Source organism: Gossypium arboreum, chromosome 3, assembly GCF_025698485.1.
Source record: "Gossypium arboreum isolate Shixiya-1 chromosome 3, ASM2569848v2, whole genome shotgun sequence".
Taxonomy (NCBI): domain Eukaryota; kingdom Viridiplantae; phylum Streptophyta; class Magnoliopsida; order Malvales; family Malvaceae; genus Gossypium; species Gossypium arboreum.
This window is the reverse complement of record NC_069072.1, coordinates 124,365,362-124,378,866: the sequence shown is the minus strand read 5'-3', so window position 1 is coordinate 124,378,866 and position 13,505 is coordinate 124,365,362. Positions and strand designations below refer to the sequence as shown.

Below are 13,505 nucleotides of genomic sequence, written 5' to 3'. Positions count from 1 at the left end.
TCCGATTACTGCACGCCCATCGATTATTAAAATGACATCTACTAGAATTATAACTGCTTTCCCGCATGTAATGGTCACACTTAACTATTTACACTTTTTTTAGGCTTCCTAAAGTTACCTGATTTACTCTTGAGCTTTTCGCATATGTTGTTTCAGGTTGCAACAGCGGTGAAAACATACATCGAGGATCTACGTATCATGATCATCGACCTAAACTCTTTTTTATTAATAAAGTTTTCTGATTTTCGCGATACTAAATTTATAGGCCTCTTGGACATCTGTCTTGTTCTTATTGTAATTTTTATCTTTCAGTGATTGTAATTTATTTGAGACTTTAATCATTGTTTACTAAAATCTATCTAATACTATCCAAATAAAATATAAAAACATAATTTGAATTTAATTACTGATCGCATATAAGAAGAAACAGGATTTGCTACAAAAAGGATTATTAAAAACTTCACCGAAGATACTAAATTTACTAAACAACATCACCAAAAATTCTATTAAAAATACTGATTTTACTATACTAAGTAAAAAAAAAAAATCATTAAAATACAAAATAAAAGAACTAAATTAAGGCTTCAATTTCTACCCAACCTCCAAAAGATTTACCGAAATTGCATTATTTCTTATCTCATCTCCAAAAAAAAGATCCAAAGAAAATATCAGAAACTTAAGTTCCCAATTCTTTTTTCTTTTGAAATTCTCTCGTTGCATTTGATGCATTTGCCTCTCTTTTATGTGATCATCATTAAAAGCAAACCTGGTTAATGTTCTAAACTAGGCCAGCAGCGTCTCTGCTCCCAAATAAATCAACCCACTGGGTTTTACCCGACCCGGAATTGATTATGGAAGATAATAGTGTTGGTGGTACCGGTGAGCCCTCCGGAGTGGTCGCACCCAAGGTGATGAAGGCTGGTGACCGGCAAGTTTTCACGGTTGAGCTCCGACCAGGAGAGACAACATATGTTTCGTGGAGGAAGCTTGTCAAAGACGCCAACCGGGCCCGTGGATCTTCTGCCGCTTCTGCGTCTGTAGTGGCGGCTCCGGCACCTGAGCTGCCTCCGAATGCCCACCCTAATCTCCAGTCTCGCATCGCTCCTGTAAGAGCCGCTTATTCAATCCCTAATTTTCACTTTTTATTTTTTTTTCCTTATTTTTAATGTTCTTAAAATGCGTGATTACTCCAATTTTGACTTAGTAGTTTTCTTGTAGTTTATTCAATTAATTGTGCTTGAATTTTGTTTTATTGTATATCTGAATGCGTTAGTATTTACTTGGTTCCCTAGAAAATGTGGGAAACTGAAAGAAATTTTGGTAATTGCTTTTTCCCCTTTTCACCCGTTCTTAATTATGTTTGACATTATCAGGGACAAACGGCTGTAAAAGAAGAGAAAGACGAGCCAGCCCCAAATCGTTTCAGTGCTGTTATTGAGAAGATTGAACGTCTTTACATGGTATTTTTATATTTTATTATGTTTGCGAGAATTGTGAGCTGCACTTTTAATATGTTAATGTGAAGTGAAATTCTTTTTCAGGGTAAAGATAGCAGTGATGAGGAAGAACTGGATGAGACTCCAGATGATGATCAATATGATACAGAAGACTCTTTTATCGATGATGCCGAGCTGGTAAACACTAAAATCTATTGCTTCTATCTTTTATGTGTCTTGTTGGTTTTATGCAACTGTAGTTATGCTATTCTTATTGTAACAAGGAGGGCGGAATGTATTTTTATTGGTTCATAATGTTGCTTCATTGTTCATTATGCAGGATGAGTATTTTGAAGTTGATAATTCAGCTATAAAACATGATGGATTCTTTGTTAATAGGGGAAAATTGGAAAAAATGTGAGTTTCTTTGAACTGTTCTTATTCTGCTGCTTCTCCACCTATTGGTGACAAAGTTTTAGTAAGGATCCTCTTGCCTATACATATGCATCCTATGGCATACCAGGAGCAACTGTACACCACACATCTCTTATTGGTTAAAGCTGGGTTAATTTATGAACTATTTTCTCTTAAATAGGCACATATGTGGGTAGAAGATGAAAAATAAAATTGGATTCACAGTTAGGCTGATGACTTCATTTCCTGATAGCATGAATGTTGCAATTTTAGTGGTTGTCACGCTCCCCTTGCACATTTTATTCCATATTTATTTTATGTTTCTAATTACAATGTGGGCTAAGCTTTATTTTACATTTACAAATTCTAGCTTTTAATGTTAAAAGTCCATTAGTAGTGGATTTCCTCTAACTTTGCTTCACTGATTTCTTTTCATTCTTTCAAGAAATGAACCTCCTGTAATGCCTAACCAGCAGCCCAAGAAACGGCGAAGAAAGGAGGCTGCAAAACCTCCTAGTGAGAGTGATGATGGTCATGTGTCAAATAAACATGCAAAGGCAGCAAAGATGGTTGCAGGGACGGCTGAACCATCTCTGGGGAAGAATAATTCTAGTTCTCAGAATTTTACTGCAGTAGATGAACAATACAGGGATGGAAAAGTCCTGAATCAATTACCAGTTTCTGGTGTTTCTTCCAAGAAGAAATCTTCTGCGACAAGACTAGCATTGGATTCTTCTTCATATATGAAAGATCCAAATAGTGACACTTCTGCACCTTTGGCAGATGTCAAGGATATTGAGAATTTGAAGATGGGATTTCTGCAGTCAAAAGGTGTTGTCAGTAACAAATTGAAAGATGCAACTGGATCCTCTGATGTTTTGCATCAGAAATACCATGATAAAAGTGATCTCGCTCAATCGAAATCCCAACATGGAAAACTAAGCGGCAATGTTGATAAGCTTGAACAATCAATTCGACTGAGAGAAAACAATGGCATCCATGAGTTGCCAGACATTAATGTTTCTGATGGCATACATGCTATGCATACAGCAGTAAGTTATTTTCTTTAAATCTTCAAACTTTTTTTTTTAAATAATTTGTTCCATTGGCTGGTTTCTTTTAGTCATAGTTAGTAACTGCATAACCTAGTTGGAGTTTTGACATGAAGACGGTTTCTGTTAACAACAACCTACAATATCTGAAACACTAGCAATTAAGTGGCTTTTTGTGTATGTATTATGGTAATAGAAAGCTCTAATATAGATTTACATGAGATCTATTCAACTGAAAGATGGTGCTTCTTATTAGCCATAGATATGGAGACAATAGAAACAATTTTGAGCTAATTTTTTATGGCCCCTCAAATTTCATTTAAATAGTGTGTGGACTATAGGAAACACCCTAAACGTTCAGTGACCACTTAGACCTCTCTTTGTGAGTGTGTGTGCACCGTGTGTCTTGCAAGAAATTGGAGTAGAGGCTTCTGCTCTGTCCAAATTATTGAACATCACAGAGACATGAGAAACTAGTTTTGCATTAGATATTATCGTTATCATATTGATTTTGGTTTTACATGTTATGTGCAGAAATCTCCACACATGCTGAAAAAGGATGGTTCTACTCTTAGGCCCAAAAGCTCCGTGCTTGAAAAGGCCATTAGGGAGCTAGAGAAGATAGTTGCAGAATGTAAGTGTGTACGCGTCTTGTACAATATAATTATGAATAGTTCCTTCTAAAGTAATATTCCTTTTCCTTCCTGTCTAAAATATCACAGCAAGGCCACCTTCTATGGAAAATCAAGAGGCAGATACTTCATCCCAGGGGATTAAGAGGAGATTGCCTAGAGAAATAAAGCTCAAGCTTGCTAAAGTTGCCAGATTAGCGGTATGAAATTGTTATTGACATGTTTTGTCCTGTAAAGTAACTCATTTTCAGATTGTCAATTTTGTTTCAATGGTGTGATGCCTTCAGGAAAGATTTGGTTTTACCAATTTCATTTTGATATTTGTGGCAGGCAAGCCAGGGGAAAGTTTCCAAGGAGTTACTAAATCGCCTTATGAGCATCCTTGGTCATTTAATACAGCTAAGAACACTTAAGGTATCTTCCCTTGTTTATGAATGAGTAAAAATTTTCAATCACAATTCCAACATTTTGTACTTAATTAGTTTTTGTAAAAGGCTTGGAATATTACCATGTAGTGCATGCCAAAATACCAAAAACACCCAAGCCTAGAAATATTTTCTTTTAAATCTCCCTTTCTACTGACATGGCATTTGCTTTTAGTTCTTGTGATGTGGTTCCTTTTGTTTCAGTGAAGAAACTTTTGTATGCATTGCATTTGACTATTTGTGACCATTGGAATTGCAATTATGGTGGTTTAAAATGTTGTTGCATATATTTTGGTTTTGAATCATGCAAATAAATTTTTCAGATCATGAAGACATTTTTTGCTTGTGGTTAAAATCCATGTTCTTTAGGCAGCCCATTTTGACCATTGCTGCTTGAGAGACTGTTTGTTGGCTGTCAAATATGTGATGAATATTTCTGAATTTTGGAAGGATTCCTTTGCTTTTATTATCTCCATGCCTTGAAATGCAGAACTGGTAAAAGAATATTGGACAGGGCAAAACCGTATAAACATTCTGTGTATTATTATATATTTTATTTATGAAAGATTAGATCCTTGTGTTTGCTCTTGATTATCCTTTCCAATAAATTCGTTTTACCAATTTGAATCACCTTTGTCAACTACTCATCTACGAATTTTGAGACTATTTTGGATGCAGCGGAACCTAAAAATCATGATTAGTATGGGTGTGTCACCAACAGCAAAGCAAGAAAAAGATGCTAGATTTCAACAGATCAAGAAGGAAGCCATTGAGATGATAAAGACAAGAATTCCTTCTTTTGAGACGAAGGTTTGTCATCATTATTATGAATTTTACTTTATTTCATTTTCTTTATCCTTTCTTAGTTGCTCCTGATTTAACAGTCTTTTACCCTTTTTTTCCCCTCTCTGTAATAAATATTGCTTTTATTTGGCTTTTCTTATGATCAAAAGCACCAAAAAAAAAAAAAAAAAAATTAAAATCCGACACTGTTCCATGTAGAGCCTGCGACTTTGCCCACATTTACTTCATTTTGTATCCTTATATTGAATATTCTTTTTTAGATTCTTCTTCATTGTAGATTCCATGACTATTCTTCTCTCTCCATCCTGGTATATAAGATCATGGGTTTTTATCTTGTTCATAGTACTCTATTTTATCAACTGAAGTTAGAAAATTTTGCTGTTCTGGATGAAAAAAATGCTTAATTGTTTTTCAGATATTGGAGCCACAAGCTAGAGCTTCTGATGATTTTCAAGAAATTGGTTCTGAAGAAAGAACTTTTAGAAGAAAATTTAACATGGATGCACCGATGGAGAACAAGATTTGTGAACTTTATGACCTCTATGTTGATGTAATCACATGTCCTATTTTGACTTTTGACAAAATTCATCTGGGGAAAATCTTATTCGTAATGGATCTGATCTTTGCATTTCTATCGTTTTATTTCCTGCAGGGATTAGATGAAGATGCTGGTCCGCAGATCAGAAAGTTTTATGTAGAGGTTGGGAACTTATCAATTCTTTCTCTACTCTCAAAGCTACTGTAATTATAACAGAAATCTTTATATTGCTGGCTTTAGGTGTCTGAATGTGGACAAATATGTCTCTGCAGTTATTGTTTCATGATAGCTTTTGATAGTAGCATTTTCTTGCCATTTGGATGAGAGTCGTGCATGAGACTACTTTGTCTCTTTCCCTTTGACTCACCTTTTCTCTTCTGTTTTTCCCTATCTCTTCTTTTCTTTTTGTACAATTACACTCTATTCCCGTTATTTATACCTAAAAAACGCCTTAAAATTATTGCTTGTTGCACAACAGAGTCCATTCTACATTGTTACTATTGTTCTTTTTCAAATAATTTTAATTGATCTTGTAGTTTTTCTGGCGCTCATATCTTGCTGTCAACCTTAAATGGTCTTTCGTTCTTTGTTTAGATGTTCCTTCTGCTTTTAGTTTGTTAGTGATAAAGCTATTGATTATTGTTCCTAATGCTTGACTATGGTTCTACTTTTTCTGTTATATTTTCATCTTACATTTGGAGTTCATCTTTGACCAGCTTGCACAGCTCTGGCCAGATGGTATGATGAACAACCATGAGATTAAACATGCAATTTGTAGGGCGAAAGAAAGGCGGAGAGCAAGATACAATAGACGCAAGGTATGCATGCTTCTGGTCATTTTGCCCTCGTTACGGTATATATACTTTATTTAACTCGTGTGCATAAGTTTTCAATTTAAGTGGCAAGTTCTCTGCAGACTAAATGCAATCTATCTCAAAGCTTTTATGTACTTGTGAGCTTTGAAGTTTCCTTAGGGTTGAGCCCATTTTTGCTATTATTGTTAGGGTTTTGATTCTCAGATGAACTAGTACCGGGTGTACTTGCCAGTTGATGGGTCTCTGATTTATTGATTCTTGGTTTCTTATTCTCCTTTTGTCTGATTTCTCTCAGGTTGATTGATGTTTGCTTATTGTGTTCAATTTTTTGGTCATTTTTAAAAGGATCAAGAGAAAATGAGGAGGGAAAAGATGTTGACACTAGGACCGGAGGAGAGTGTTCGAGTGGACTCTGTCTCAAGTGCACAATCGCAGCACATACGAGAGAGGTCTGGTAGTGATTCCGGTACTCAAGCTTTACTTTCAACTAATACATCGACTTCGCACACAACTGCAGCTGCTGCTGTTCCGGTTCTGAGTCCAACAAATGATTCCAGTTTTGACAGAGTGAAACAGGATAAATTAAAGGGGATTTCAAGCAGTGCCATGGACGATGAAATGAAGGTGGCAGTAGCCTCACTGCCAAAGAAAAAGGTAAAAAGGAAACCAGAAATGCAGTTGGATGAATCTCATATGCGGCCCGAAAAGTTACCTCTGCAACAGGGCAGCAACGACCGAAACAAGTCCATCAAATAGCCTATGAATCTTCCTCCGAAATCAAACTTTCCAGCTAACATAAACACTCACATTGTCAGCTTTTTAATTTTATTTTTCTTTACATTGCGGAGAGCTTCATTGTTTCTGAGTTCCATTTTTGTAATTAAATTTTTTTCCTCAATAACTGGTGTTAAAAAGGAGAGCGAAAAGGTTGTAATATTCTCCTGCACATGTAATTTTCTAGGCTTAGGCAACTCTTTTAGCTTTTACTTTTTTAGATCTCTCAACTTTACTAGTTTGAATTTTTATGTTTTCATTGCATCCATAAAAAGTTATTAATATTTTAATTTCCCATTAAATGATTTTTAGTTTGTATTTAAATAAGCTCGTAACTTTTAATATTTAATATTTAATTTTTATTGGAACTCAAGATTTATTTGAATAAGTTCGTAATCTTTTATTTTGGCATAATGTTTGAATTAGCTTTTAATGTTGGTCTGTATTATTATTTTAATTAAATTTGATATTTAATCTTTTAAAAAGACAACAGAGAGCTGCATTGTCTTTTTAGTTAAACATTACACAAATTTAAGCATTTATTCGCATGGAACATTTCTTTCTTTAATTTTATTTAGTTATACTATTTATATTGATGAAGTCTTGAGTGAGTTATTATTATTAGTTAATCTGATATGCATTTAATTAAAAAAATATCAAAACTTTCAGAAACAACAAACTTTATTACAAAGGTATCTATATATTTCACTAATTTTATAGTTTTTAATTAAATAATTATAACTTTTAAAAAATTCAAAACAAATTAATGGTTAAGATAAAGTGCCGCTCAATCCTTGTCGTTAAATTTAATATATTTTTATATTTTTTCTGCTCATTAGATACTTTTACCTTTTCTTACCTTTAAACTTATGGAAATACAATAAGAAATTAACCTGTCTCATGAACTTGAAAGTGCTATTAATATGACATCATGGTGGTATCAAATATATTATTTATAATATATAAAGAGTTAATATTTGATATATTAGTAATGTATTTTTTTTATTCTACAAATAGTTGTAGAAAATTATTGTCTTTTTCTATAATATTTTACTATAGATACTTGTCAATCCCTGACCCTGTTTGTGGAGTCTAAAACCACTAATGACAATGTACTAAATATTATTTTTGTTAACTTACTGAAAGAAAAATAAGATGATGAGTGCATTGATTCATAATCCAAGAGTCTATTTGTGTAGGCTTTTACATAACAGAAAAACTAAAAAGTAGGCACTAACAAAATAAAACTTGCAAAAGGACTCTTAACAATTAGAGAAAAAATCTAAGCAAAATAAACCTATAATTTTCAGCGACTAAATCCTTGATGTGCAGCAACTACTTGCCTAGAAGCAAGGAAAACAATTAGATTTTATTAACAATCCTTTAAACTGAAAAACTCCTTAAACTTCAGTTTATTGGTGCCATTCTTCAAACAGGATCTTCCAAAGTGCAAACTCCCATTAACGTCCTCAAATTTCGAAAAGAAAACAATTTGATAGGTTTGGTGAATATGTCAGCCAGTTGATCTTTGCCCTTGCAGTACTTGAGATCAGTTACCCCATCATTGTTAAGATCTCTAAAAAAATAGTATTTCACATCAATATGCTTGTTTCTACCATGTAATTTTAGATCTTTTGAGAGTTTGATAGCTGAATTGTTGTCACAGAAAATTGTTATAGCTTCCATTCTCTTGAACTTCAGCTCCTCCAAGATTTTCCTCAGCTAAATAGCTTGACAAGCATAGGCTGTTGTAGCAACAGATTCAGCTTCACTTGTTGACAAAGTAACAATGGATTGTTTCTTGGATGACCATGAGACAATTCTGATTCCCAACATGAAAATAATTCTCTTGATTGCCAATAAATGCATCTCAATAGGATTCTCCATAAACCTACTAATCTAACTCAAATAATACATTATTCAAGTCTTGCACTAGTCAAGTACATTAAGCTTCCAACAATTTGCTTATAAAGAGTGCCATTCACTTTCTTTCTCTCTTTTCTCAACTTCAAACCAAACTCAATGGGGATGCTTGTTGGATTGCAATCCTTTATATCAAACCTATTTAGAATATTTTGAACATATTTCCTTTGAGAAATAAATATTCCATTAGCTAATTGCACTACTTCTATGCCTAGAAAATAATGCATCATACCAAGATCTGACATTTCAAACTCATTCATCATAGACTTCTTGAAATCATTAAACATGGAACTACAATTTCTAGTGAAAATAAGATCATCAACATATAAACTCACAATAAGCATGTTCTCTTCATAACTAGTTTTAATAAAAAGAGTAGACTCATAAGGACACTTGGTAAAACCAGCTTTCAAGAAATAAGCTTTAATTCAACTATACCAGGCACGTGAGGCTTGTTTCAATCCATATAAAACGTTTTTTAGTTTATAAACCTTATTTTCACTTTCATGTTTAACATAACTAGTAGGTTGTTTAATAAATACCTACTATTGGAGCTCATCATGTAAAAATCCTAGCTTCACATCTAACTGGAAGATAGGCTAAGAGTACTGAGCTGCAAGCGAAATCACCAATCTGATTGTATCATGCCTTGCAACAGGAGCAAAGGCTTCTTTGTAATCTACCCCAAACTCTTGCTTATAACCTTTGGCCACCAAGCGCGACTTATACGTGTCAACTTTTCCATTCTCCTTCAACTTTGTCTTGTACACCCATTTGACACTAATTGTCTTGTGCCCTTCTAGAAGCTCAGTCAACTCCCATTTATCATTCCTTTCTAGAGTTGCAATCTCTTCATCTATTGCCATTCGCCATTTCGACTCCTTTACAACACATTCAAACGTTGTTGGACCACAATCCGCAAATAAGGAAAAGTGGATGATTGGATCTTTAATCTGACCAATGCCAGTTACCTTAAAATCTCCCATCCAAGTTGGTCTTCGTCGAATACGACTGGGACGAGGTTCGGTTACTTCTACTTCAGTGGTTGTTGGAGCATCGTTTGGTGAACTCTCAAGCTCAAGTGTTGCTTGAGTCTGTCGATCTAAAGGCTATTGCTTTTCATATTCAATTTTAGTGTCAACAAAGGTTTGAGAAGGTTACTGGTCATTCCAATTCCAAGTGTTCTCCTCATCAAAAATTACATCCCTACTAATCACAATTTTCTTCGTTAAAGGGTTAAACAATTTATATGCTTTAGATGTTTCACTTACACCTAGAAAGACACATTTCTCTCCCTTGTTATAAAGTTTCTTTCTCTTTGCATCTGGAACATGTGTATAAGCTATGCAACCAAAAATTCTGAAGTGATCTACTGTTGGTCTCCTTCCACTCCAAGCTTCTTCAGGTGTCATGTTTTGAATAGCAAAAGTTGGGCTTCTGTTCAAGACATGGATGCTCCAATTTACTGCTTTTGGCTAAAATTATTTTAGGACCCTTCCATTAGTAAGCATGTTCCTCACCATATTTAGTATGATTCTATTTTTCCTCTCCAATATGCCATTTTGTTGTGGGTATATGCAGTGGTAAGCTCTTTCTGAATGCCATGACTTTCACAAAATGCTTCAAATTCCTTAGAGCAATATTCTCCACCACGGTCAGTGCGAAGAGCTTGAATGGTTTTCTCGATTTCAATTTCAACAAGTGCCCTGAAGCTAGTAAATACACTAAATACTTCTGATTTCTCTTGCAAGAAGTAAACCCACGTTTTTCGGGAATAATCATCAATGAAAGTAAGGAAATAATTTTTACCTCCATTAAATGGTGGTTTTATTGGCCCACAAATATCTGAATGAACCAATTCCAGCACACGTTTTGCTCTCCAAGACTTTCCTTTGGGAAATTGTTCACGATGTTGTTTGCCAACAACACAATCTTCACACACCTGGGATGGAATGACAATCTTAGGAAGACTACTGACCATCTCTTTCTGTCTAAGAGTCTTCAAACCTCTAAAATTAAGATGACCATAGCGGAAATACCAAAGCTATGCGTCGCCCTTTAGTTTAACCATCAAGCAAAGTTGAACACAATTAATCACCAATGGAAACAACCTGTTGGAACTCATAGGAACCATTGCAATAGCACCTCTAGAAGGATCATAAATTTTACAAACAACTTTTGATATCGTAATCACTTATCCTTTTTCTTACAATTGACCAGCACTTAACAAATTGTTTTTTAAAGCAGACACAAAGAAAACATTGGAAATTGTTTCTAAAAAACCATTCTTGGTTCTTACACTAATATCACCCTTTCCCACTACATCAACAATAGACTTATTTCCAAAAAACACAGAAGTGTGAAGGTTTTTATTTAGATAAGAGAAATAAGACTTATTACCACACATGTGGTTACTACAACCTGTATCCACATACCATAAACATGAGTTCTGTGACTCCTCTTGCTTGTTATGAACTACCATCAACAAGGTTTTAATTTCTTCTTTTTTTGAAAAATTTGACTTGTCTCCCTTTTCCTTGTTATTAGACAGATTAGTATGACATTTAAAACGATAATGATCAAACCTATGACATTTAAAACATTCTACCTTTGATCTGTCAAATTGTTGATCCCGTTGTTTGCTTTTATCATTTGGTCTGACATGCCTACCACCATCTTAATTCAAGCTATCTCCTCTACCTTTTCCCCTTCCTCGACCTCCTCCTCTTCCTCTGAAAGAATGAGTTGAAGCTTTCAAAGCCTACTTTATTGAGGTAGAAGTTCTACTCATCTTTTGCTCATGGACCAACAAGGAGCTCTGAAGTTTATCAAGGGTGACTGCATCAATATCCTTGGATTCTTCGATTGAGCAAACAACATAATCATACTTTAGTGATAAAGACCATAGTATCTTCTCAATAATGGTTGTGTCATTCATCTTCGCACCATGAAATCGCATATTATTCTCGATTCCCATGGTTCATGCATAATAGTTTGTAATAGACTCACCATCCTTCATCTGAAGAACCTCAAAGTCCCTCTGTAGGGTCTGAAGCTGTGCACGTTTCACTCTGGAAGAACCTTGATATTTTGTCTTCATGGAGTCCCAAATTTCCTTGGAAGTTTCTTTGCAAAGAACGGTTTCTAGGATCGAACGGTCAATAGCTTAAAATAAGTAATTCTTTTCTTTCAAATCTTTCAGCTTCAGCCCTTTCAGGTCCTTTGGCTATGCTTCTGTAAAGCTTTTTCCATCTGTTGGTGCTGCTACACCATGCTCAATGACCTGCCAATACTCCTTAGACCCCAAGAAGTTCTCCATCAGCATGCTCCAATGATCATAGTGACCATCAAAACATGGAATAGCTGGCTACACCAAAATTTTTAGAAACTTTTTCCTTTCACCAAAAACACTCTTCTTTTAACCAAGTTTGACACCACTGTTAACTTACTGAAATAGATAATAGCAAGATGAAGATAATAAGGGAAAAATAAGATCATGAATGCATTGATTCATAATCCAATAGCCTATTTATATAGGCTTTTACATAATAGAAAAACTAAAAATTAGGCACTAACAAAATAAAACTCATAAAAGGACTCTTAACAACTACAGAAAAAATCTAAACAAAATAAACCCATAATTTGTAGCCACTAAATCCTTGATGTGCAACAACTACTTGTTTAGAAATAAGGAAAACAATAAGATTTTATTAACAATTTTAAATGAAAAATAATACTCCTTTAGCTTGTATTTTAAATAAATTTGAGATTATATATTTATAAATTAGGTTTTAAATACCTTAATTGATCATGTTGCCTCTTATCATTATTAATTATGCGCAACCTTGAAGTAAATCCAAATCAATCCTACTTCTTTTAAATTAATCCTTCAAATAATAGGAGATGATATTTTCTTAAAATTCAAATTTATCATTGCAAATATACCCCCTAGTTTCCACAGTAATTGGCTATAATCTTGAGAGAGTCCTCGACACAAACTCTGTCAATGAAGCTATCTATAACCATTTGCTATTTGTTCATTTTCGAGGAAGGAGTTTGACTGTTTACTTCACTATCGTTTATGCTAGTCTTTGATCAGCGTAAGAGGAAAATGTTGTGTTGGTGTATGTTGAAATATTTTTAAAATATATATAGTGTTTCAATAGTTGAAAATAAAAAGATGTAACTTTAGTCAAGAGTTGTCACTGTTCATAGTGATAAATTATGTCTCTTGAATACCAAAAGTTACATCACTTGATTACTAACCGGGAGTTGTTACTATTCATAGTGATTTTGTTATGTATCTTGTTATAAAAAGTTATGCCATTTAGTTATTAACAAAGAGTCACATTTCACTTATTTGGTACACCGGAAAGATATCAAAAGTTTCTTTTTATTCTCCCCCATCTTCTAGTATTATTATATTGTCCTCTTAGGAATTATTACAAAAGCTCTTTATGAAAATTGATATTCTTGCTATGCTCTGCTCAATGATTAGTGGATTGTTTTTATCAGTGTAAAACAACGATAATTATTGGGCTCCATTGTATCTTCGAGGTTCATTTGTTTGTAACTCTTTTGCACACCAAAATATAGGTGGGATGAATAGAACCTTAAAGAAAGTGACATTGTTATATGCCTTGAAGTTGTCGTTAATTTTTATCTCTACACACTAACAATTTTAATGTTCTG

At 34.1% G+C, this 13,505-nt stretch overlaps 1 protein-coding gene across 5 annotated transcripts; it reads left to right on the top strand.

The window, feature by feature from the left end:
- Positions 1-510: 510 nt before the first annotated feature.
- Positions 511-7,217, top strand: LOC108489647 (ubinuclein-1). 5 transcript variants are annotated; one of them, XM_053025861.1, is made up of 14 exons: positions 511-1,106; positions 1,374-1,460; positions 1,542-1,634; positions 1,777-1,853; positions 2,296-2,902; positions 3,437-3,536; positions 3,625-3,734; positions 3,865-3,948; positions 4,638-4,769; positions 5,179-5,313; positions 5,416-5,463; positions 6,018-6,119; positions 6,462-6,565; positions 6,674-7,217. In XM_053025861.1, the coding sequence occupies exons 1-14, from the start codon at positions 852-854 to the stop codon at positions 6,870-6,872; spliced, it is 2,133 nt and encodes a 710-aa protein (XP_052881821.1). In that variant the 5' UTR covers positions 511-851; the 3' UTR covers positions 6,873-7,217. The 5 variants fall into 5 exon arrangements, with proteins under 5 accessions (XP_052881821.1, XP_052881823.1, XP_052881822.1 ...); XM_053025863.1 differs by having other exon boundaries at positions 6,462-6,582; positions 6,674-6,832; XM_053025862.1 differs by having other exon boundaries at positions 6,634-6,814.
- Positions 7,218-13,505: the final 6,288 nt, after the last annotated feature.

Coding starts and splice junctions, on each gene's coding strand:
- LOC108489647 (XM_053025860.1), top strand. CDS start 852: ATGGAAGATAATAGTGTTGGTGGTACCGGTGAGCCCTCCGGAGTGGTC. Junction 1,461..1,541: donor AGATTGAACGTCTTTACATG/GTATTTTTATAT, acceptor ATTCTTTTTCAG/GGTAAAGATAGCAGTGATGA. Junction 2,903..3,436: donor TACATGCTATGCATACAGCA/GTAAGTTATTTT, acceptor TGTTATGTGCAG/AAATCTCCACACATGCTGAA.